Source organism: Anas platyrhynchos, chromosome 8, assembly GCF_047663525.1.
Source record: "Anas platyrhynchos isolate ZD024472 breed Pekin duck chromosome 8, IASCAAS_PekinDuck_T2T, whole genome shotgun sequence".
Taxonomy (NCBI): domain Eukaryota; kingdom Metazoa; phylum Chordata; class Aves; order Anseriformes; family Anatidae; genus Anas; species Anas platyrhynchos.
In genome coordinates, this window is record NC_092594.1 from 11,606,073 (window position 1) to 11,630,831 (window position 24,759).

The 24,759-nt window shown below is 46.4% G+C and overlaps 3 protein-coding genes across 3 annotated transcripts; 2 read left to right on the plus strand and 1 right to left on the minus strand.

The window, feature by feature from the left end:
• Positions 1-1,670: 1,670 nt before the first annotated feature.
• LOC113844308 (pancreatic alpha-amylase-like) lies at positions 1,671-4,327 on the minus strand. Its single transcript, XM_072041892.1, has 7 exons — positions 4,295-4,327; positions 3,277-3,410; positions 3,067-3,189; positions 2,853-2,952; positions 2,572-2,693; positions 2,338-2,463; positions 1,671-2,097 (listed from the first exon to the last, which is right to left on the minus strand). The coding sequence occupies exons 1-7, from the start codon at positions 4,325-4,327 to the stop codon at positions 2,085-2,087; spliced, it is 651 nt and encodes a 216-aa protein (XP_071897993.1). The 3' UTR covers positions 1,671-2,084.
• A 1,240-nt stretch (positions 4,328-5,567) lies between these two features.
• Positions 5,568-10,586, plus strand: LOC113844272 (pancreatic alpha-amylase-like). Its single transcript, XM_038182869.2, has 10 exons — positions 5,568-5,762; positions 6,379-6,525; positions 6,727-6,924; positions 7,855-8,085; positions 8,513-8,646; positions 8,734-8,856; positions 8,971-9,070; positions 9,230-9,351; positions 9,460-9,585; positions 10,322-10,586. The coding sequence occupies exons 1-10, from the start codon at positions 5,595-5,597 to the stop codon at positions 10,509-10,511; spliced, it is 1,539 nt and encodes a 512-aa protein (XP_038038797.2). The 5' UTR covers positions 5,568-5,594; the 3' UTR covers positions 10,512-10,586.
• Positions 10,587-18,243: 7,657 nt separating this feature from the next.
• On the plus strand, positions 18,244-23,141 carry LOC101794647 (pancreatic alpha-amylase). Its single transcript, XM_027462577.2, has 10 exons — positions 18,244-18,426; positions 19,043-19,189; positions 19,391-19,588; positions 20,412-20,642; positions 21,070-21,203; positions 21,291-21,413; positions 21,528-21,627; positions 21,787-21,908; positions 22,017-22,142; positions 22,879-23,141. The coding sequence occupies exons 1-10, from the start codon at positions 18,259-18,261 to the stop codon at positions 23,066-23,068; spliced, it is 1,539 nt and encodes a 512-aa protein (XP_027318378.2). The 5' UTR covers positions 18,244-18,258; the 3' UTR covers positions 23,069-23,141.
• Positions 23,142-24,759: the final 1,618 nt, after the last annotated feature.

Here is a 24,759-nt window from a genome sequence, read left to right on the forward strand (position 1 = left end):
GCTTCCCCCTTTTCGTGGCCCAGTCCCTCGCGGGATGTGGGAACCGCACTACCGAGGGGTCCGCACTCGCTTCGTCCGCAATTGGACGTCTCACAACGCTACGCTCCAGGATACCCAACCCCAACCGAACGGATCACCGGCCTATACTTACTCACTCCTGAGTCTTCGTTCGGTCTTCGTGCACAAAGATTACTAGGGGTTGCCGGCTTTATTTGCTTGCTGCCGAATTTAGGGTTCGTTGGTGAAGGATTTGAATGAAAGTAGTCCTAGCGGAGGCCGCTGAAATCAGCGGGGCGCCCCCTCCGAAGGTCTTTCAATCAGATTGCCTTCATCCGAGTCACGGCACCAAATTTGTTATAAGCTCCCTCTTAATTAATTTTCAGAGAGCATTGCATTAATAATAGAAAGGAATTTATTGAGTAAGCAACAGCAAGCAAAACAGCGCTGGGCGGCCGGGGAGTCTCGGCTCCGCCAACGGCGCGCACCTTACCCCCCCCCAGGGTCCCTTTTTATATCTTGGTGATTTCAGGATTACGCAGCACATCTTGGTGTATTCTGCGACTGCGCGCACTGTTGCTAGGGGGTCGTCTCTGTCCCTCTGGTGGTCGTGAAGATGAAGGCCGTAGTCTTCCTCGGCGTTGTGGTTCAACTTCTTTCTTTATTTGGTCATGTTGGCCCAGCGTGAGACAGGAAGGCAGGGTGTTGATACACTAGTTTAACAACTTATCAGAAAATGGTTACATGAACTTTGCAGCTGTGTTTTCTGAACAAAAGAGGCTACTGAGATGCAGAAGGAGGGAAGGGGAGAGGATTCTTTTTTTGTTACATTAAGCAATGGAATTTTCATAGTGTCTAGCTAAGCATTATACAGCTCCTTACTTCAGCAGGAAACCTTCGCAACACCTGCTCCTCAAATAAAACTCTTTGTTTTATAATACAAAGGACAATGAACAAACATCTATGGTGTATGTATTACAGTAGTGATTTTTTTTTTTTTTTTTTTTTTTTTTTTTTTTTTTTTTGTTTTCCCTCTGCACAGCTCCAAAACTGTGAAGGTTATAGATTGATTTTAAAGTGCAGCTTGTCAAAAAACAGAGCTTTAAACTTTGTGCTGTTAGGGAGAGAGGAGATCTGCTAGCTGCAAAAATTAAAGGAAAGTTACTACCTCCATTTTTTAGTGTCCTGATCAAGGATGAAGTGACACAAACTTGTCCTTACATGCCAAGCCCCTATAGTGTCACAAGAAGCAAGAGATCGCAGTGGAATGGAAACTGAGACACAGCAGAGCTACTTCAACACAGAGACCACAGAGACAATATTATGCAGTGCTTTCACTATCATCAAGAGGACTAAGTGATGTTTGGCTATGCAGCTCACTTCATATTTACCAGTGGAACAGCCAGCATGGCTGATAGCAGCTGGGAAATGCAGTGCTCTCTTGGTAGCCTTAAGAGGTACCAATGGTATTGCCCCTGGTTATGATGTGATAATGCTACTACGAACCAGTTCATTAGGAGAAAAGACATCACTCTTCAGTTTGATTGCCATTTATTGTTCACTGGGAACGGAATGTCACAGGATCTTGAACATCAGGGAATTGCAAATGAGGGAAGCAGCATATGTACAGACGGACAGGAGAGAAACAAATTCTGATTGAAGTTATAACTTGGCATCAACGTGAATTGCAACAAATGGATCTTCGTCAGTGTTATTGATCTGGAAGTTAGCCATTCCATCCCCGGAAACATATACCTGCTTAAGAGCTATAGAACTAGGGTGCCACTGCGTGAATCTAGCTCAGGCTGTAGGAGTTGTTCTCATTGGAAGAAAAGGACAGGACAAAATCAAAGCATAAAAGAGCTTCACAACAGGACGCGTGCTGCTAAAGGTAATCCTAATTGTGATGAGCGTTCAATCCATTAGGGTTGAACGGGCTTGGACTGGCCTGGATTGGACAGGCAAGTTTGGATGAGGGAAGTGAGAGAGTGCCTGCTCCGCTCAGAACTACCAAAACTTCAGCTCCTACTGCTTCCATCCTTGGGCACTGCTCTGTCCACAGCCTCAGCCTCTTCTCATGTGAACTCCTATGTGGGTGTACTGGAGATGACACGGTATGTGAGGCAGACCACAGGAATGGGATGCTCAAGATGCTAACGAGCAATCTGTACATCTTCAGACGCTCCACTCAGACACCTCAGCCTTGCTTTCCATGTTCTCCATTCACCTGTCAGCGCTCTAGCTCAAGGACATCCCCCCTCCCAACACCTGAGCCGTTTCAGCGTTCTGGCTGGGGAGCTATGCTTCTCCTCGGGGATACAGTCTCTCCCACCAACTTACCAGTCGTCATTATTAAAGACGATGAAGCCTTTATTGCCACGGCCAAAAGCTACTTGATTGCTGCCATTGTCCCACCAGTTTGAGAAAGGCTGGCCATCTGCCACGTTACGGAAGATAACCATGTTCCTGAAAATGCCAGGAATGGCTGTCACTGGAGTTGCAAGACTCCACAGCCAAGAGGCTCATCATGCAAAAGTCACTGCTTTTACTGCGTTTTGCTCCACAGTCTCCTACCTTATTTGCCTCCAGCGATGCTCACAAACCCAGTCATTGCCACAGGTGGTATCTGCATTGATTGTAACGGACTTTGTTGATCCATCCGAGTTGCTAGGTGGTCCAATCCAGTCGTTGGCATCCTTTTATTGAAAAGAGACATTTGAAAGTTCTTACTGGAAAACGCAGAGCAAAAAGCGGGATGGATGGCGCACCTAATTTCCACCCACCCGATCCAAGATTGGACAGAGAAATCACTTGAGAAGTTTAGCAAACGTGAATCTTGAGCGTTACAAACTTACCTGCCCGTTTACAAAATTTCTTGTCCAACGATAACTTGACATCACACGTGTGAATCCATACGGATGAGCCAACATGAAACCAACAGCCATTTTATAAAGCCTGATGGGCCAAAAGCATAATGAGATGTGGCAAGAGAAAGCGTGCCGGGGAACAAAGGGACAAACAAATCAGCAAGAGGAAGAGGCATCAGCCAGACAACCCCGCATTCCTTACCTGGCGTCCCAGAAGGTGAGAATGGAAGCTCCACCAGCCCCGTGCCCCCGCTGGTTGTCATGGTTATCCACAAAGACCAGGGCTCTGTCAGAAGGCGCAAAGCCCCAGCCTTCTCCCCAGTTCCTGGCCAAAAACACAAGGACTTGAATCTACCCCGCCAAGCTGCGCATCCAGCGTATCCTAGGCAAGCTGTACGATGGGTGTCCTTACTTTAAGTAGGCCATCTTCTCTCCATTCCACTTGTGGATCACTGTCCCCAGTTTTGTGCCGTATTTGAATTCGGTCACTCGGCCATTTCCGTAGTACTGACTGCCTGTGATTGGCTCGCCGCCCAAGTCAATTACCTAGTAGAGGAAGCAGAAGATAATCATATTTTCTGGTCCCACAGAGAGAAAAAAATTGCTCTCCCTTCAGCAGGTGGTGGTCTCTCCACTGGCCCTTTATACTCCTGCAAGATAACAAAGTTCCTTTTGCAGTTGTAGATTTCTCACAGATAAACACTATCAGTTATTGTTTGGCTTGCAAGCTGGGTATCACTCTTCCATTCTGTTTTTTTTTTTTTTTTTTTTTTTTTTTTTCCAAATTGCCCCACAGCTGAAGATAAAACACCTTTTCACAATATTTATGCCTTATCATTAAACAAGCAGTCTGTGCGCAGTTCACCCAATTTTGGCACTGTATTCTTTCAAGTCATATAAACTAAGATAATGTATCAAAATTTGGCCCAGGCATGACGTGTGGACCCTTGAGGGGAGCTCTGGAACGTGGCAGGGAAAAGGAAGGGAGGGGAGGGAAGGGAAGAGGAGGGAGGAGAGGAAAGGGGAGGGGAAGAATTAAGAGATAAGTGGAACTCCAATAGGTCTCAGAGAATGAAAGAATTCAGAGGCATTCAGAGGCATCTAGCACTCAGGATTAATCCCAGCTAACATCTGGCTACTAGACCAGCCTCTCTCAGTCAATAGCTGAAGCATCACACAACACGTTGTGAGGCTTGAGCAGCTGAATAATGTACCTTTAACTTAATACAAGTCTCGAGGGAATGGTGTTTTAAAATTTGACCATGCATTGGGTTCGGCTTGGTAATAATGACAATCAATAGGTTTGTTCTCACTATCCTCATAATCACAATTTGTAATCACCTCACTGGTTGCTTGCTGTTGGAGTGTAGACAAGGTCGTGTGGAGCTGGTGTATATTTTTGTAAGAATGAATTGAGTCCTTTTACTTACGATGTTAGAATCCTTATTCCCTCTTGCTCCCATTTGGAACAGTTTGTCTTCTACTGTGACAGTACTGAAGATAGAAACCAATGAACCAAAGTTCCCACCAATCAATGTGACATTGCTGTTAGTTAAAATAAAGGCAGTTTACTGTTTCATTTGTTTGTAGTTGAAAAAGACCTCTTGTAAGTTCTATGATAGGAAAATGAACAGATAGGCAAGCGGGACCTGCTTTTGCATTTCATCCTTGAACACAAATTCTGGGAAAGACAAGAATGTATCTGACACATATAGAATGTCATGGCTAGTTTAGAAAGGATATACTCAAGGCAGTTCAGGTACAAAATGTAATGACATTTTCTCTTGGAGTGGATATGCCTGTTGGTGGACTTCTTGCGTTTCTCACAGTTATTCACTAATTGTCAGGGATTTTCTGGTTTTTGAATTCTCAGAGTGCTGTTTTATCATCGGCCTGACTCCAGCTTATTCTGAGTGTTGTACTAGGAACTTGACGTTATATATTCATTCCAAATGAGATCCTCATATCATATCACAAGGGAAAGCGGGAAGGTCTTTGAAAGAGGAAATAGCAGGAAAATCCAGAACAGGCTTAGGCAATGGATCCATTTGGCTTTCCAATTCATTTTTATGACAGACATCAAAAATTCACCTGCACTATCTCTTTACATCTAATTTTGCATTTCCCTCCTTGACTATGTGAAATAACAGTAAAAAACATAAGGCCAATTTCCAATTACCAGTGTGATTCAGCTGTTCAAGTCTCACAACGTATTGTGTTTGTCAACACGCTAGTCAATCTGCTATTGACTGAGAGAGGCTGGTCTAGTAGCCAGGTGTGAGATTGGATTAATCGTGAGTGCTAGATGCCTCTGAATGCTGATGAATTCATTCATTCTCTGAGACCTATTAGAGTTCCACTTGTCTTATAATGCCTTTTTTTTCATGTTCCAGAGCTCCCGTTGAGGGTCCACGTGTCACGCCTGGGCTAACTTCTGATACATTATCTTTGTTTATATGACTGGAAAGAATACAGTCCCAAATTTGGGTGAACTGCGCACAGACTGCCTGGTTTATGATAAGGCATAAACATTGTGAAAAGGTATTTTATCTTCAGCTGTGGGGCAATTCAGGGAAAAAAACAAAATGGAAGAGTGATATCCTCTCACTGCCCAAACAATAACTGATAGGGTTTATCTCTGAGAAATCTGTCAGCTGCAAAAGGAACTTTGTCATCTTGCAAGAGTATAAATGGCTAGTGGAGAGACCACAGACTTATGCTGAAGGCACCATGCAATTTCTCCTTCTCCTCGCAGCCGTAGGGCTTTGCGGAGCGCAGTACAACTCCAACACTCAGGCTGGGAGGACATCTATTGTACATCTCTTTGAATGGCGCTGGGCCGATATTGCTCTTGAGTGTGAACGCTACTTAGCTCCTAATGGATTTGGAGGAGTTCAGGTACGTGTTTTCCTGCCCATAGGTAGTGAAACTGCTTTGTAACATTTGATTAATAAACCACAGAAGGCCAGAATCAGAGACAGCCAGCTCCAAGTAACTTTGGTGTGGAACGTGGGGATGGAAGTAGTAAATGCTGTTAGGCGCAACCAGAGATCCTGCCGGCCTGGGTAGGGTGTCTCTCCATCAGACCAGCTGCAAAGGTGCACGCTTTCCCGTGACGGGCTTCCCTTGGAAGGCTAAGTTTTCCTCTTCCCTTTTTACTGAGGCAAGTGTCTCAGCGTGGAGGTTTGGCTTTCCGAAGGATGTCTCTATTGCAGACAAAAGTAGTTCCTGTGGCTTCAGCCCTCCCATGTGCGTGCCCTTGGACAGCAGGCCCAGGCTGGACATGGGCAGCCCATGGGAACAAAAGAGAACTTCCTTGTTACCAGTCTACAAGACGGACATCTCACAGACCCCAGCTTGTGCTGCAGGGAGGGAGAGAGAGCAAGAGAGACCGGGTCCGGCGCAAAGCCTGTCTCTCATGGGAATCCAGGACTAATCTTGGTGCACGTTTTGCACTTTGAACTTGAAACAGGAACTACTATTTTCTTACTGAGGTCCGTCATCTCATCTGCAGGTTTCTCCTCCAAATGAAAATATCGTCATTACTAACCCATTCAGACCCTGGTGGGAAAGATACCAGCCCATCAGCTACAAGCTCTGCAGTCGATCAGGAAATGAAAATGAATTCAGAGACATGGTGACCAGATGCAACAACGTTGGAGTAAGTGCCTTTAAATCACGTAACTGAAACAGCGAGCAGTGTGGTTTCAACTGAGGGACATCACTGCTCCTGTCCTCAAAGGAGGCATAAATGAAGAATATGAAAGGGGAAAAAGGGTCGAATTAACAGTGATGTGTTAAAGCTCTGACTGTTGCTCACCAGCACCTCAAAGCATACTGAAGTGCAATCACTACGTTTCAGGTTTATATTTATGTGGATGCTGTCGTAAACCACATGTGTGGGGCTGCAGGTGGCTCAGGCACGCATTCAACCTGTGGAAGCTATTTCGACGCTGGGAACGAAAATTTTCCAGCAGTGCCGTACTCTGGCTGGGATTTCAATGATGGCAGATGTCACACCTCAAATGGAGAAATCCAGAATTATGGAGATATGTATCAGGTAAATTTCTAAGGGAAAACTGTGAATTCTTTTTTAACCTGTTCTATAAACACTACTGTAAGGCGAATAGGTGGAAATCATAAGGGAGTAGGTGACCACAGATTCAGCACTTCGCCACCTGACCAGTGAATACAGTGGTGAGCGTCATAGATTTGTCTTCAGGGAAGGTACTTGTGGTGCACAGTATTGTAGGCACTGAGAAATCACAAACCTGCCCCACATGTTTCACGTGGGCATGCGCAGGACTGTGCGCCTGAACTAATGGAGCCCAAAGCACTCAGCTCCTCCAGTGAGCTCTTCCTTACAGCTGCTAAACTCAGCTGAGCCTGATAAGGTGCCTCCTGGAAAACTGGCAGCAGTGCAAGATGCTACCCTGGCTGCGCACGGTAGTCTTTTTGTACATGGAATGTGTGGCGGGTCTTTCTCAAGTTCACAGCTCAGCCTTCATCAGCTTTGCAATGATACGTTGTGCAGATTTCCATCTGGAACGCTGATGACATCAAGATGGGGAGGTGATATTTCACTGACCACTGCTTTATAAGCTGATGCATGGAGTGAGACCACAGTGCTCTTCATTACCTTGTCCTTTGTCCTTTGTCCTCTCTCCTCTTTCCTCTCTCCTCTCTCCTTTCTCCCATTTCTTTTGTTGTTTTCCTCTTCCTCTTCCTCTTCCTCTTCCTCTTCCTCTTCCTCTTCCTCTTCCTCTTCCTCTTCCTCTTCCTCTTCCTCTTCCTCTTCCTCTTCCTCTTCCTCTTCCTCTTCCTCTTCCTTTTCCTTTTCCTTTTCCTTTTCCTTTTCCTTTTCCTTTTCCTTTTCCTTTCTACTTTCCTTTGTCCCCCATACTTTACCTCTTTCCTTTCTACTTTTCGTGTTCCTTTACCTTTATCCTTTCTCCTTCTCCTTTAACTTGCTCTTTTTTTCCTTTCACAGGTCCGTGACTGTCGCTTGAGCGGTCTTCTTGATCTGGCCCAGGAGAAGGACTATGTACGCACAAAAATTGCAGAGTACATGAATTACCTCATTGATATCGGTGTAGCAGGCTTCCGGATTGATGCTGCCAAGCATATGTGGCCTGGGGACATCAAAGCATTTCTGGACAAGCTGAATACTCTGAATACTCGATGGTTTCCTTCAGGAACAAAACCGTTCATTTACCAAGAGGTAATCTCCATGAATTTCCTTTCTGCCTCTCTTTGTGCATGTGTCTTTTCTACCTTCCTCCTCCTGAGGAGTGGCAGTGATGCCATGGGCCTGTTCCTACACACCAGGAAAGGCTGAGCTCCGCAGTCCAGCGGGCGAGTGATACCTGCCCTTCAGAAATGCAAGACACCTTGAAATCTATGTGGGGATTTCTAATGGTCAACTAACTAGGAGATGGTAGGCGGCAACTTAGGGCAACTCTACAGCCCCATCTTCCCACATGGTTACAACATGTATTGTACCAACTTTTGGTTGATCTGCCCAGCAGAAACGGACGTGCTGGGCAATGCATTTCTCTCAAGCTAAAGGATGAGGTAAAGTTCCTGCCTGAATGCAGCAATTTTGTCTATGTGGGTCCGGAATGATTACCTTCTGCTTGCTGTACTAGGTAATTGACTTGGGTGGCGAGCCAATCACAGGCAGTCAGTACTATGGAAATGGCCGAGTGACTGAATTTAAATATGGCGCAAAACTGGGGACAGTGATCCGCAAGTGGAATGGAGAAAAGATGGCCTACTTAAAGTAAGGACACCCATCGTACAGCTTGCCTAGGATACGCTGGATGCGCAGCTTGGCGGGGTAGATTCAAGTCCTTGTGTTTTTGGCCAGGAACTGGGGAGAAGGCTGGGGCTTTGCGCCTTCTGACAGAGCCCTGGTCTTTGTGGATAACCATGACAACCAGCGGGGGCACGGGGCTGGTGGAGCTTCCATTCTCACCTTCTGGGATGCCAGGTAAGGAATGCGGGGTTGTCTGGCTGATGCCTCTTCCTCTTGCTGATTTGTTTGTCTCTTTGTTCCCCGGCACGCTTTCTCTTGCCACATCTCATTATGCTTTTGGCCTATCAGGCTTTATAAAATGGCTGTTGGTTTCATGTTGGCTCATCCGTATGGATTCACACGTGTGATGTCAAGTTATCGTTGGACAAGAAATTTTGTAAACGGGCAGGTAAGTTTGTAACGCTCAAGATTCACGTTTGCTAAACTTCTCAAGTGATTTCTCTGTCCAATCTTGGATCGGGTGGGTGGAAATTAGGTGCGCCATCCATCCCGCTTTTTGCTCTGCGTTTTCCAGTGAGAACTTTCAAATATCTCTTTTCAATAAAAGGACGTCAACGACTGGATTGGACCACCTAGCAACTCGGATGGATCAACAAAGTCTGTTACAATCAATGCGGACACCACCTGTGGTAACGACTGGGTTTGTGAGCATCGCTGGCGCCAAATAAGGTAGGAGACTGTGGAGCAAAACGCAGTAAAAGCAGTGACTTTTTCATGATGAGCCTCTTGGCTGTGGAGTCTTGCAACTCCAGTGACAGCCATTCCTGGCATTTTCAGGAACATGGTTATCTTCCGTAACGTGGCAGACGGCCAGCCTTTCTCAAACTGGTGGGACAATGGCAGCAATCAAGTAGCTTTTGGCCGTGGCAATAAAGGCTTCATCGTCTTTAATAATGACGACTGGTAAGTTGGTGGGAGAGACTGTATCCCCGAGGAGAAGCATAGCTCCCCAGCCGGAACGCTGAAAGGGCTCAGGTGTTGGGAGGGGGGATGTCCTTGAGCTAGAGCGCTGACAGGTGAATGGAGAACATGGAAAGCAAGGCTGAGGTGTCTGAGTGGAGCGTCTGAAGATGTACAGATTGTTCGTTAGCATCTTGAGCATCCCATTCCTGTGGTCTGCCTCACATACAGTGTCATCTCCAGTACACCCACATATGAGTTCACATGAGAAGAGGCTGAGGCTGTGGACAGAGCAGTGCCCAAGGATGGAAGCAGTAGGAGCTGAAGTTTTGGTAGTTCTGAGCGGAGCAGGCACTCTCTCACTTCCCTCATCCAAACTTGCCTGTCCAATCCAGGCCAGTCCAAGCCCGTTCAACCCTAATGGATTGAACGCTCATCACAATTAGGATTACCTGTAGCAGCACGCGTCCTGTTGTGAAGCTCTTTTATGCTTTGATTTTGTCCTGTCCTTTTCTTCCAATGAGAACAACTCCTGCAGCCTGAGCGAGATTCACACAGTGGCCTCCCCAGTTCTGGAAAAGGAGTGCAGGGAGAGAAGCAGGGTCAGGCTCAGTAACTCCCTTGCATCGCATTGCCTTTCCAAGTCATGCAATAGCATCAGCTTCAGAATTCCTTTACCCAGTTGCTAATATACTTTTTGAAAACAACAGAGAAGCGGCATTCACTGATTTTCACACAGGTACATGAACGTCAATTTGCAAACTGGTCTGCCTGCTGGTACCTACTGTGATGTTATTTCTGGACAAAAGGAGGGCAACGCGTGTACTGGAAAGCAGGTGTATGTTTCTGGGGATGGAACGGCTAACTTCCAGATCAGTAACACTGATGAAGATCCATTTGTTGCAATTCATGTTGATGCCAAGTTATAACTTCAATCAGAATTTGTTTCTCTCCTGTCGGTCTGTACGTATGCTGTTTCCACCATCTGCGATTCCCTGGTGTTCAAGATCCTGTGACTCTCCGTTCCCAGTGAACAATAAATGGCAATCAAACTGAAGAGTGATGTCTTTCCTCCTAATGAACTGGGTCGTAGTAGCATTATCATGTCAAAACCGTGGGCAATACCGTTAGTAGGAATTAAGGCGCTATCCCAAGCAATCCCAAGTTTATTCTGATCAAAACGAGTGTTACAAGTGAACAGGTTATCCATTTGCAAGGAAGCGTTCTCTGGAAATGGAGACCATCGATAATTTGTTCATAACATATCTCATGAGTAAGACAACTGTTTTCTTCCAAGCAAATAACGCTAAGTCATTTGCTGTCTGTGAAGATGTGGCTTGACCAAAATCTTTCACTGCCATCTGGGCTGTCCTGTGCTATCCCTCACTGCAAGCAACAGGCTCCGGGCAGTCAAGCAGCAACTGGAATGGGGAGCCAGCTTCTTTCAACAGGGCAGGAGTGCTGCCTGGCCTGATCCCAGGGGCAAAAGACAGGTTTGCAATGGATATCCTGACAGAGAGTGGAGCAGAGCGTATGCTCGTCTCCATGCTGAACTAGGTTGTTGTAAAGTTTTTTGTTTGTTTGTTTTGGTTGGTTGATTTTGGTTTTGGTTGGTTGGTTGCTTGACTGTTGTTTAGTTTTGGTTCTGGCCCATGTTGACATTCAGGTCTATCACTCAGAAACTGGATGGTTCTCTGCAAAGTATTGGACAGACATTACCTAACCCCAAATGTAAAAGCCCAGCCATAAAGATTGCAAGCTCTAACCACCGTACCTTTTGTGGAAAATGATTGAAATGACCTACATCCACCTGAGGTGTCCATAAATAACAGGCAACAAAGGCATGCAGAATGCAGAGATCGTGGAATCACAGGATCATTAAGGTTGGAAAAGGCCTCCCAGATCATCTTGTTCAAGCATCCCCCTACCACTAGGGTCACCCACTAAACCATGTCCCTATGCACCAAGCCCAATCCTTCCTTGAACACCCCCGGGGACGGTGACTCCACCACTTCCCTGGAAACCCATTCCAGTGCCTAACTGCTCTTTCTGAGAAGAAATATCTCCTAATTTCCAACTTGAACCACCCCTGGTGCAACTTGAGGCCATCCCCTCTTGTCGCTAGTAATGTGCGAGAGGAGGCCGGCCCCCAGCTCCCCACACCTTCCTCTGGGGTCGCTGTAGGGAGCAGTAAGGCCTGCACTGAACCTCCTCTTCTCTAGACTAAACAACCCCAGTTCTCTCAGCCACTCCTCATAAGACTTGTGTTCCAGACACTTCGCCAACTTTGTAGCCCTTCTCTGGACCAGCTCCAGGGCCTTGGTGTCCTTCTTGTACTAAGGGTCCCAAAACTGAACACAGTAGTCGAGGTGCGGCCTTGCCAAAGCAGAGTACAGGGAGCGATCACCTCCCCGGTCCTGCTGGCTACACTATTCCTGATACAAGACAGGACGCCATCGGCCTTCTGGGCCACCTGGGCACACTGCTGGCTCGTGCTCAGGTGAGCGTTGACCAACACCCCCATATCCTCTTATAATAATAATTGCTTTCCAGCCACTTGGCCCCAAGCCTGTGGCGCTGCATGGAGTTGTTGTGGCCAGAGGGCAGGAGCCAGCACTTAGCCGTCTTGAACATTATCCCCTTGGCCTCTGCCCATCAATCCAAGCTGTACAGGTCCCGCTGCAGGGCCTTCCTACCCTCTGGCAGATAGACACATCTCCCCAGCTTGGCATCATCTGTCAGATGGATATGTCTTGGCTTGTGATCATGTCTGAATCCAAATCTTCCATCCTGTTGGACTGCAGCATTTATTTTACGTGATGTAGAAATTAAAGACTCGGCCTCAGCACTGCACGTACCACTGGAATTAATACTGTATATTGACACATGCAAATAGGATTTCTGCCTTTCAACTGGTTCACAAGGTCTAAGTTGAGTATGCCTGAGAAAGACTTACATTTCTCTTTTACCTTTGGAACAGCCGGCACGAGCATTAGTTTGCATGAAGACTTAACGGTACCACTGCATATAAAGCAGAAGAAATAATAATGAAGAAAACAGTGCTAACTAATTCTGAAAAACCTGAAGATCAACAATAAACTTGACAGTACCTCTAGGTTTCCTGACTCATCTCAAAGACCTGTTGTTGTTCAGGAAGACACTTGCTTTTTTCACCTTCTTTGTATTGTTTTAGGAAGCAAGTATGTACCAAAAAGAGCTTGAAACAAAAGGAACAAACACAAACGCTGGGTCACAGAATCACTGAATCACTGAATCGTAGGGGTTGGAAGGGACCTCAAAAGATCATCGGGTCCAACCACGCTGCCAAAGCAGGTTCCTTAGAGCAGGCTTCCCAGGTAGGCGTCCAGATGGGCCTTGAATATCTCCAGAGAAGGAGACCCCACAACCTCCCTGGGCAGCCTGTTCCAGCGCTCCGTCACCCTCACCATGAAGAAGTTCATTCCGATGTTGGTGCGGAACTGCCTGTGCTCTGTCTTGTGACCATTGCTCCTTGTCCTATGCCCACAAACCATTGAAAAAGGTTGGCCAAATCCTTCTGTCTCCCCCACCTCAGGTATTTATACACATTGATGAGATCCCCTCAGTCTTCTCTTCTCCAGGCTGAACAGACCCAGGTGTCTCAGCCTTTCCTCATAGAGAAGATGCTCCAGGCCCTGTATCATCTTTGTGGCCTCCGCTGGACTCTTTCCAGGAGATCCCTGTCTTTTTTTTTGTACTGGGGTGCCCAGAACTGGACACAGTACTCCAGGTGAGGCTTGACCAGGGCAGAGTAGAGGGGGAGGATCACCTCCCATTACCTGCTGGCCACGCTCCTTTTCATGCACACCAGGATCCCATTGGCCCTCTTGGCCACCAGAGCACACTGCTGGCTCATGGTCAACCTGTCGTCCACCAGGATGTCCTTCTCCTCAGAGCTCCTCTCCAGCAGGTCGCCCCCCAGCCTGTATTGATACGTGCGGTTGTTCCTTCCCAGGTGCAGGACCCTGCACTTGCTCTTATTAAACCTCACTTGGTTTCTTCCTGTCCCTCTCTCCAACCTGTCCAGGTCTTGCTGAATGACAGCACAGCCTTCTGGCGCGTCAGCCACTCCTCCCAGCTTTGTGTCATTGGCGTACTTGCTGAGGGCAGACACTGTTCCCTCTTCAAGGTCATCGATGAAGATGTTGAGCAAGACCGGACCCAGCACGGACCCCTGGGGAACACTGCTACTCACGGGTCTCCAGCCGGACTCTGCGCCACCGATCACCACCCTCTGAGCTCGGCCAGTCAGCCAGTTCTCAACCCACCTTACTGTCCACTCCTCTATGCCACACTTTCTTAGCTTTGCTAGCAGGATGTCATGGGAGACAGTATGGAAAGCCTTGCTAAAGTCAAGGTAGATCACATCCACTGCTCTCCCCCTATCTACCCAGCTGGTGATGCCATTATAGAAGGCAACGAGGTTGGTCGAGCACGACTTCCCCTTCGTGAATCCGTGCTGACTACTCCAAATAACATTCTTCTCTTTGAATTGCTTGGAGATAGCATCCAGAACAAGTTGTTCCAACACCTTTCCAGGGACTGGGTGCAGGCCTGATCTTTCAAAAGCAGTGAACAGTTTGGCGACCAAATTTTGAATTCACTTAAGAAGACAGTGACAAGATTTTTTTTCTTTGACGTTCTAGAATGAAACAGACAGCAAAGACTGACTCTTCAATTGCTACATCACATAAAATAAATGCTGCACTCAAACATCATGGAACATTTGGATTGAGGAATGATTACAAGCAGGGATATATCCCTCTCTGTATTCTAAATGCCTTTATTGCCTAATACTTACAGAAACCTCAGGTGGATGTGTGTCATTTCAATCATTTTCCACAAAAGGTATGGTGGTTAGAGCATGCAAACTTAATGGCTAGATGTTTACATTTGGAGTTAGGGAAGTTTAATCTAATAGCAAGCATAGAAGCACACACTTTGTGAGTGACAGACTGCACGTTAACATGAGCATGAAAAAAACCACTAAAGAGCAAACCAACATCAAAAATAACATAAAAAACAAAAGCAAAAGCAAAAGCAAAAGCAAATAAATAAAGAGGTGGAACAGCCAGCATGACTGTTAACTTGCAGGAAGCCACTGGGGATAACAGTGGGAGAACTGATCTTTTGTTTGTTAAAGACATAAACGAAGTGTGAAGCAGGCCACACACTGGCTTGACTGATGTCAAAGGCTGGAATAACTGATTGGCTCAGCCCATCTGCTGACCTGGGCTCCACATTGGCTTTGCCCCAGAGAAAGGACATACTGCTGGCAAGCAGAGGCACTGCTTGCAGCTGCCTGCCCCAGTGTGCCTGCTCCAGCTTATGGCTATGCGTGCACCTATCAGCCTTGGAAAGAGAACATTTTAACTTGCTCAGGTGCTGGCTTCTTTTGTCTTATTTTTTATTTTCTTCTGTGTTTCTGTGATCTGGGAAATACAGTGCTCTCTTGGTAGCCTTAAGAGCTGCCAATGGTATGGCCCCCAGTTATGACGTGTAATGCTACTACGACCCAGTTCATTAGGAGGAAAGACATCACTCTTCAGTTTGATTGCCATTTATTGTTCACTGGGAACGGAGAGTCACAGGATCTTGAACACCAGGGAATCGCAGATGGTGGAAACAGCATACGTACAGACCGACAGGAGAGAAACAAATTCTGATTGAAGTTATAACTTGGCATCAACGTGAATTGCAACAAATGGATCTTCGTCAGTGTTACTGATCTGGAAGTTAGCCGTTCCATCCCCAGAAACATACACCTGCTTTCCAGTACACTCGTTGCCCTCCTTTTGTCCAGAAATAACATCACAGTAGGTACCAGCAGGCAGACCAGTTTGCAAATTGACGTTCACGTACCTGTGTGAAAATCAGTGAATGCCGCTTCTCTGTTGTTTTCAAAAGGGATATTAGCAACTGGGTAAAGGAATGCTGAAGCTGATGCTATTGCATGACTTGGAAAGGCAATGTGATGCAAGGGAGTTACTAAGCCTGACTCTGCTTCTCTCCCTGCACTCCTTTATCAGCCCTCCAGAAATGGGGTGCCACTGTGTGAATCTCGCTCAGGCTGCAGGAGTTGTTCTCATTGGAAGAAAAGAACAGGACAAAATCAAAGCATAAAAGAGCTTCACAACAGGACGCGTGCTGCTAAAGGTAATCCTAATTGTGATGAGCGTTCAATCCATTAGGGTTGAACAGGCTTGGACTGGCCTGGATTGGACAGGCAAGTTTGGATGAGGGAAGTGAGAGAGTGCCTGCTCCGCTCAGAACTACCAAAACTTCAGCTCCTACTGCTTCCATCCTTGGGCACTGCTCTGTCCACAGCCTCAGCCTCTTCTCATGTGAACTCATATGTGGGTGTACTGGAGATGACACTGTATGTGAGGCAGACCACAGGAATGGGATGCTCAAGATGCTAACGAACAATCTGTACATCTTCAGACGCTCCACTCAGACACCTCAGCCTTGCTTTCCATGTTCTCCATTCACCTGTCAGCGCTCTAGCTCAAGGACATCCCCCCTCCAAACAGCTGAGCCATTATTGTTTTTTTCCCTCTTCCATTTTTTTTTTTTTCCCAAATTGCCCCACAGCTGAAGATAAAATACCTTTTCACAATGTTTATGCCTTATCATAAACCAAGCCATCTGTTTGCTGTGCACCCAAATTTGGGACTGTATTCTTTCCAGTCATATAAACAAAGATAATGTATCAGAAGTTAGCCCAGGCGTGACACGTGGACCCTCAACGGGAGCTCTGGAACATGAAATGAAAGGAATTATAAGACAAGTGGAACTCTAATAGGTCTCAGAGAATGAATGAATTCATCAGCATTCAGAGGCATCTAGCACTCACGATTAATCCCAGCTCACATCTGGGAACCAGATCAGCCACTCTCAGTCAACAGCAGACGCTTCACACAACACATTGGGAGACTTGAACAGCTGAATCACACTGGTAATTGGAAATTGGCCTTATGTTTTTTAGTGTTATTTCACAGTGCCTACTACCAATTATTATAGTTTTTCATCACACAATCATGCAGAGTAATTGTTGCTCTACCTGACTTAAAGTGATGAGAGTTTCAATTACATTCCTGTAGAGCACCTGGGTAAGCTTTCACCTTCCTTTAAGTGACCACCGATATATCCGAGTCAAGGAGGGAAATGCAAAATTAGATGTAAAGAGATAGTGCAGGTGAATTTTTGATGTCTGTCATAAAAATGAATTGGAAAGCCAAATGGATCCATTGCCTAAGCCTGTTCTGGATTTTCCTGCTATTTCCTCTTTCAAAGACCTTCCCGCTTTCCCTTGTGACATGATTTGAGGATCTCATTTGGAACTAATATATAACGTCAAGTTCCTAGTACAACACTCAGAATAAGCTGGAGTCATGCCGATGATAAAACAGCACTCTGTGAGAATTCAAAAACCAGAAAATCCCTGACAATTAGTGAATAACTGTGAGAAACGCAAGACGTCCACCAACAGGCATACCCACTCCAAGAGAAAATGTCATTACACTTTGTACCTGAACTGCCTCGATTATGTCCTTTCTAAATTAGCCATGACATTCCATATGTGTCAGATACATTCTTGTCTTTCCCAGAATTTGTGTTCAAGGATGAAGTGCAAAAGCAGGTCCTGTTTGCCCACCTGTTCATTTTCCTATTATAGAACTTAGGAGAGGTCTTTTTTAACTACAAAAAAATAAAACAAAACAAAACAAAACGCTAAAATAGTAAACCGCCTTTATTTTAACTAACAGCAATGTCACATTGATTGGTGGGAACTTTGGTTCATTGGTTTCTATCTTCAGTACTGTCACAGTAGAAGACAAACTGTTCCAAATGGGAGCAAGAGGGAATAAGGATTCTAACATCGTAAGTAAAAGGACTCAATTCATTCTTACAAAAATATACACCAGCTCCACACGACCTTGTCTACACTCCAACAGCAAGCAACCAGTGAGGTGATTACAAATTGTGATTATGAGGATAGTGAGAACAAACCTATTGATTGTCATTATTACCAAGCCGAACCCAATGCATGGTCAAATTTTAAAACACCATTCCCTCGAGACTTGTATTAAGCTAAAGGTACATTATTCAGCTGCTCAAGCCTCACAACGTGTTGTGTGATGCATCTGCTGTTGACTGAGAGTGGCTGATCTGGTTCCCAGATGTGAGCTGGGATTAATCGTGAGTGCTAGATGCCTCTGAATGCTGATGAATTCATTCATTCTCTGAGACCTATTAGAGTTCCACTTGTCTTATAATTCCTTTCATTTCATGTTCCAGAGCTCCCGTTGAGGGTCCACGTGTCACGCCTGGGCTAACTTCTGATACATTATCTTTGTTTATATGACTGGAAAGAATACAGTCCCAAATTTGGGTGCACAGCAAACAGATGGCTTGGTTTATGATAAGGCATAAACATTGTGAAAAGGTATTTTATCTTCAGCTGTGGGGCAATTCGGGAGAAAAACAAAATGGAAGAGTGATATCCACTCACTACCCAAACAATAACTGATAGTGTTTATCTCTGAGAAATCTGTCAGCTGCAATAGGAACTTTGTCATCTTGCAGGAGTATAAATGGCCAGTGGAGAGACCACAGCCTTATGCTGAAAGCACCATGCAAGTTCTCCTTCTCCTCGTGGCCGTAGGGCTTTGCGGAGCGCAGTACAACTCCAACACTCAGGCTGGGAGGACATCTATTGTACATCTCTTTGAATGGCGCTGGGCCGATATTGCTCTTGAGTGTGAACGCTACTTAGCTCCTAATGGATTTGGAGGAGTTCAGGTACGTGTTTTCCTGCCCGTAGGTAGTGAAACTGCTTTGTAACATTTGATTAATAAACCACAGAAGGCCAGAATCAGAGACAGCCAGCTCCAAGTAACTTTGGTGTGGAACGTGGGGATGGAAGTAGTAAATGCTGTTAGGCGCAACCAGAGATCCTGCCGGCCTGGGTAGGGTGTCTCTCCATCAGACCAGCTGCAAAGGTGCACGCTTTCCCGTGACGGGCTTCCCTTGGAAGGCTAAGTTTTCCTCTTCCCTTTTTACTGAGGCAAGTGTCTCAGCGTGGAGTTTTGGCTTTCCGAAGGATGTCTCTATTGCAGACAAAAGTAGTTCCTGTGGCTTCAGCCCTCCCATGTGCGTGCCCTTGGACAGCAGGCCCAGGCTGGACATGGGCAGCCCATGGGAACAAAAGAGAACTTCCTTGTTACCAGTCTACAAGACGGACATCTCACAGACCCCAGCTTGTGCTGCAGAGAGGGAGAGAGAGCGAGAGAGACCGGGTCCGGCGCAAAGGCTGTGTCTCATGGGAGTCCAGGACTAATCTTGGTGCACGTTTTGCACTTTGAACTTGAAACAGGAACTACTATTTTCTTACTGAGGTCCGTCATCTCATCTGCAGGTTTCTCCTCCAAATGAAAATATCGTCATTACTAACCCATTCAGACCCTGGTGGGAAAGATACCAGCCCATCAGCTACAAGCTCTGCAGTCGATCAGGAAATGAAGATGAATTCAGAGACATGGTGACCAGATGCAACAACGTTGGAGTAAGTGCCTTTAAATCACGTAACTGAAACAGCGAGCAGTGTGGTTTCAACTGAGGGACGTCACTGCTCCTGTCCTCAAAGGAGGCATAAATGAAGAATATGAAAGGGGAAAAAGGGTCGAATTAACAGTGATGTGTTAAAGCTCTGACTGTTGCTCACCAGCACCTCAAAGCATACTGAAGTGCAATCACTACGTTTCAGGTTTATATTTATGTGGATGCTGTCGTCAACCACATGTGTGGGTCTGCTGGTGGCTCAGGCACGCATTCAACCTGTGGAAGCTATTTCGATGCTGGGAACGAAAATTTTCCAGCAGTGCCGTACTCTGGCTGGGATTTCAATGATGGCAAATGTCACACCTCAAATGGAGAAATCCAGAATTATGGAGACATATATCAGGTAAATTTCTATGGGAAAACTGTGAATGCTTTTTTAACCTGTTCTATAAAGACTACTGTAAGGCCACAAAAAGGAGTAGGTGACCACAGATTCAGCACTTCGCCACCTGACCAGTGAATACAGTGAGCGTCATAGATTTATTTTCAGGGAAGGTACTTGTGGTGCACAGTATTGTAGGCACTGAGAAATCACAAACCTGCCCCACATGTTTCACGTGGGCATGCACAGGACTGTGCGCCTGAACTAATGGAGCCCAAAGCACTCAGCTCCTCCAGTGAGCTCTTCCTTACAGCTGCTAAACTCAGCTGAGCCTGATAAGGTGCCTCCTGGAAAACTGGCAGCAGTGCAAGATGCTACCCTGGCTGCGCGCGGTAGTCTTTTTGTACATGGAATGTGTGGCGGGTCTTTCTCAAGTTCACAGCTCAGCCTTCATCAGCTTTGCAATGATACGCTGTGCAGATTTCCATCTGGAACGCTGATGACATCAAGATGGGGAGGTGATATTTCACTGACCACTGCTTTGCTTTATAAGCTGATGCATGGAGTGAGACCACAGTGCTCTTCATTACTTTCCCTTTCTCCTTTCTCTTTTTTCATTTCCTTTGTCATTGGTCCTTTAACTTTTCCTTTTTCTTTCCCTTTCCTTTTTATTTTTGCTTTTGCTTTTACTTTTCCTTTCTCCTTTCTCCTTTTTTTTTTTTTTTTCCCATTTCTTATTTTTCTTTTCCATTTTCTCTTCCTTTTTATTGTGAATATGCTTTTGCTTTCCCTTTTCCATTCTACTTTCACTTTTCCTTTACATTGCTCTTTTTTCCTTTCACAGGTCCGTGACTGTCGCTTGGTTGGTCTTCTTGATCTGGCCCTGGAGAAGGACTATGTACGCTCAAAAGTTGCAGAGTACATGAATTACCTCATTGATATTGGTGTAGCAGGCTTCCGGATTGATGCTGCCAAGCATATGTGGCCTGGGGATATCAAAGCATTTCTGGACAAGCTGAATACTCTGAATACTCGATGGTTTCCTTCAGGAACAAAACCGTTCATTTACCAAGAGGTAATCTCCATGAATTTCCTTTCTGCCTCTCTTTGTGCATGTGTCTTTTCTACCTTCCTCCTCCTGAGGAGTGGCAGTGATGCCATGGGCCTGTTCCTACACACCAGGAAAGGCTGAGCTCCGCAGTCCAGCGGGCGAGTGATACCTGCCCTTCAGAAATGCAAGACACCTTGAAATCTATGTGGGGATTTCTAATGATCAACTAACTAGGAGATGGTAGGCGGCAACTTAGGGCAACTCTACAGCCCCATCTTCCCACATGGTTACAACATGTATTGTACCAACTTTTGGTTGATCTGCCCAGCAGAAACGGACGTGCTGGGCAATGCATTTCTCTCAAGCTAAAGGATGAGGTAAAGTTCCTGCCTGAATGCAGCAATTTTGTCTATGTGGGTCCGGAATGATTACCTTCTGCTTGCTGTACTAGGTAATTGACTTGGGTGGCGAGCCAATCACAGGCAGTCAGTACTATGGAAATGGCCGAGTGACTGAATTTAAATATGGCGCAAAACTGGGGACAGTGATCCGCAAGTGGAATGGAGAAAAGATGGCCTACTTAAAGTAAGGACACCCATCGTACAGCTTGCCTAGGATACGCTGGATGCGCAGCTTGGCGGGGTAGATTCAAGTCCTTGTGTTTTTGGCCAGGAACTGGGGAGAAGGCTGGGGCTTTGCGCCTTCTGACAGAGCCCTGGTCTTTGTGGATAACCATGACAACCAGCGGGGGCACGGGGCTGGTGGAGCTTCCATTCTCACCTTCTGGGATGCCAGGTAAGGAATGCGGGGTTGTCTGGCTGATGCCTCTTCCTCTTGCTGATTTGTTTGTCTCTTTGTTCCCCGGCACGCTTTCTCTTGCCACATCTCATTATGCTTTTGGCCTATCAGGCTTTATAAAATGGCTGTTGGTTTCATGTTGGCTCATCCGTATGGATTCACACGTGTGATGTCAAGTTATCGTTGGACAAGAAATTTTGTAAACGGGCAGGTAAGTTTGTAACGCTCAAGATTCACGTTTGCTAAACTTCTCAAGTGATTTCTCTGTCCAATCTTGGATCGGGTGGGTGGAAATTAGGTGCGCCATCCATCCCGCTTTTTGCTCTGCGTTTTCCAGTGAGAACTTTCAAATATCTCTTTTCAATAAAAGGACGTCAACGACTGGATTGGACCACCTAGCAACTCGGATGGATCAACAAAGTCTGTTACAATCAATGCGGACACCACCTGTGGTAACGACTGGGTTTGTGAGCATCGCTGGCGCCAAATAAGGTAGGAGACTGTGGAGCAAAACGCAGTAAAAGCAGTGACTTTTTCATGATGAGCCTCTTGGCTGTGGAGTCTTGCAACTCCAGTGACAGCCATTCCTGGCATTTTCAGGAACATGGTTATCTTCCGTAACGTGGCAGACGGCCAGCCTTTCTCAAACTGGTGGGACAATGGCAGCAATCAAGTAGCTTTTGGCCGTGGCAATAAAGGCTTCATCGTCTTTAATAATGACGACTGGTAAGTTGGTGGGAGAGACTGTATCCCCGAGGAGAAGCATAGCTCCCCAGCCGGAACGCTGAAAGGGCTCAGGTGTTGGGAGGGGGGATGTCCTTGAGCTAGAGCGCTGACAGGTGAATGGAGAACATGGAAAGCAAGGCTGAGGTGTCTGAGTGGAGCGTCTGAAGATGTACAGATTGTTCGTTAGCATCTTGAGCATCCCATTCCTGTGGTCTGCCTCACATACAGTGTCATCTCCAGTACACCCACATATGAGTTCACATGAGAAGAGGCTGAGGCTGTGGACAGAGCAGTGCCCAAGGATGGAAGCAGTAGGAGCTGAAGTTTTGGTAGTTCTGAGCGGAGCAGGCACTCTCTCACTTCCCTCATCCAAACTTGCCTGTCCAATCCAGGCCAGTCCAAGCCCGTTCAACCCTAATGGATTGAACGCTCATCACAATTAGGATTACCTGTAGCAGCACGCGTCCTGTTGTGAAGCTCTTTTATGCTTTGATTTTGTCCTGTCCTTTTCTTCCAATGAGAACAACTCCTGCAGCCTGAGCGAGATTCACACAGTGGCCTCCCCAGTTCTGGAAAAGGAGTGCAGGGAGAGAAGCAGGGTCAGGCTCAGTAACTCCCTTGCATCGCATTGCCTTTCCAAGTCATGCAATAGCATCAGCTTCAGAATTCCTTTACCCAGTTGCTAATATACTTTTTGAAAACAACAGAGAAGCGGCATTCACTGATTTTCACACAGGTACATGAACGTCAATTTGCAAACTGGTCTGCCTGCTGGTACCTACTGTGATGTTATTTCTGGACAAAAGGAGGGCAACGCGTGTACTGGAAAGCAGGTGTATGTTTCTGGGGATGGAACGGCTAACTTCCAGATCAGTAACACTGATGAAGATCCATTTGTTGCAATTCATGTTGATGCCAAGTTATAACTTCAATCAGAATTTGTTTCTCTCCTGTCGGTCTGTACGTATGCTGTTTCCACCATCTGCGATTCCCTGGTGTTCAAGATCCTGTGACTCTCCGTTCCCAGTGAACAATAAATGGCAATCAAACTGAAGAGTGATGTCTTTCCTCCTAATGAACTGGGTCGTAGTAGCATTATCATGTCAAAACCGTGGGCAATACCGTTAGTAGGAATTAAGGCGCTATCCCAAGCAATCCCAAGTTTATTCTGATCAAAACGAGTGTTACAAGTGAACAGGTTATCCATTTGCAAGGAAGCGTTCTCTGGAAATGGAGACCATCGATAATTTGTTCATAACATATCTCATGAGTAAGACAACTGTTTTCTTCCAAGCAAATAACGCTAAGTCATTTGCTGTCTGTGAAGATGTGGCTTGACCAAAATCTTTCACTGCCATCTGGGCTGTCCTGTGCTATCCCTCACTGCAAGCAACAGGCTCCGGGCAGTCAAGCAGCAACTGGAATGGGGAGCCAGCTTCTTTCAACAGGGCAGGAGTGCTGCCTGGCCTGATCCCAGGGGCAAAAGACAGGTTTGCAATGGATATCCTGACAGAGAGTGGAGCAGAGCGTATGCTCGTCTCCATGCTGAACTAGGTTGTTGTAAAGTTTTTTGTTTGTTTGTTTTGGTTGGTTGATTTTGGTTTTGGTTGGTTGGTTGCTTGACTGTTGTTTAGTTTTGGTTCTGGCCCATGTTGACATTCAGGTCTATCACTCAGAAACTGGATGGTTCTCTGCAAAGTATTGGACAGACATTACCTAACCCCAAATGTAAAAGCCCAGCCATAAAGATTGCAAGCTCTAACCACCGTACCTTTTGTGGAAAATGATTGAAATGACCTACATCCACCTGAGGTGTCCATAAATAACAGGCAACAAAGGCATGCAGAATGCAGAGATCGTGGAATCACAGGATCATTAAGGTTGGAAAAGGCCTCCCAGATCATCTTGTTCAAGCATCCCCCTACCACTAGGGTCACCCACTAAACCATGTCCCTATGCACCAAGCCCAATCCTTCCTTGAACACCCCCGGGGACGGTGACTCCACCACTTCCCTGGAAACCCATTCCAGTGCCTAACTGCTCTTTCTGAGAAGAAATATCTCCTAATTTCCAACTTGAACCACCCCTGGTGCAACTTGAGGCCATCCCCTCTTGTCGCTAGTAATGTGCGAGAGGAGGCCGGCCCCCAGCTCCCCACACCTTCCTCTGGGGTCGCTGTAGGGAGCAGTAAGGCCTGCACTGAACCTCCTCTTCTCTAGACTAAACAACCCCAGTTCTCTCAGCCACTCCTCATAAGACTTGTGTTCCAGACACTTCGCCAACTTTGTAGCCCTTCTCTGGAGCAGCTCCAGGGCCTTGGTGTCCTTCTTGTACTAAGGGTCCCAAAACTGAACACAGTAGTCGAGGTGCGGCCTTGCCAAAGCAGAGTACAGGGAGCGATCACCTCCCCGGTCCTGCTGGCTACACTATTCCTGATACAAGACAGGACGCCATCGGCCTTCTGGGCCACCTGGGCACACTGCTGGCTCGTGCTCAGGTGAGCGTTGACCAACACCCCCATATCCTCTTATAATAATAATTGCTTTCCAGCCACTTGGCCCCAAGCCTGTGGCGCTGCATGGAGTTGTTGTGGCCAGAGGGCAGGAGCCAGCACTTA

Coding starts and splice junctions, on each gene's coding strand:
- LOC113844308 (XM_072041892.1), bottom strand. CDS start 4,327: ATGGGAGCAAGAGGGAATAAGGATTCTAACATC. Junction 2,694..2,852: donor GAAATTTTGTAAACGGGCAG/GTAAGTTTGTAA, acceptor TTTCAATAAAAG/GATGCCAACGACTGGATTGG. Junction 2,464..2,571: donor CATCGCTGGAGGCAAATAAG/GTAGGAGACTGT, acceptor TGGCATTTTCAG/GAACATGGTTATCTTCCGTA.
- LOC113844272 (XM_038182869.2), top strand. CDS start 5,595: ATGCAATTTCTCCTTCTCCTCGCAGCCGTAGGGCTTTGCGGAGCGCAG. Junction 5,763..6,378: donor ATGGATTTGGAGGAGTTCAG/GTACGTGTTTTC, acceptor TCTCATCTGCAG/GTTTCTCCTCCAAATGAAAA. Junction 8,086..8,512: donor AACCGTTCATTTACCAAGAG/GTAATCTCCATG, acceptor TTGCTGTACTAG/GTAATTGACTTGGGTGGCGA.
- LOC101794647 (XM_027462577.2), top strand. CDS start 18,259: ATGCAAGTTCTCCTTCTCCTCGTGGCCGTAGGGCTTTGCGGAGCGCAG. Junction 21,204..21,290: donor GAAAAGATGGCCTACTTAAA/GTAAGGACACCC, acceptor GTTTTTGGCCAG/GAACTGGGGAGAAGGCTGGG. Junction 21,909..22,016: donor CATCGCTGGCGCCAAATAAG/GTAGGAGACTGT, acceptor TGGCATTTTCAG/GAACATGGTTATCTTCCGTA.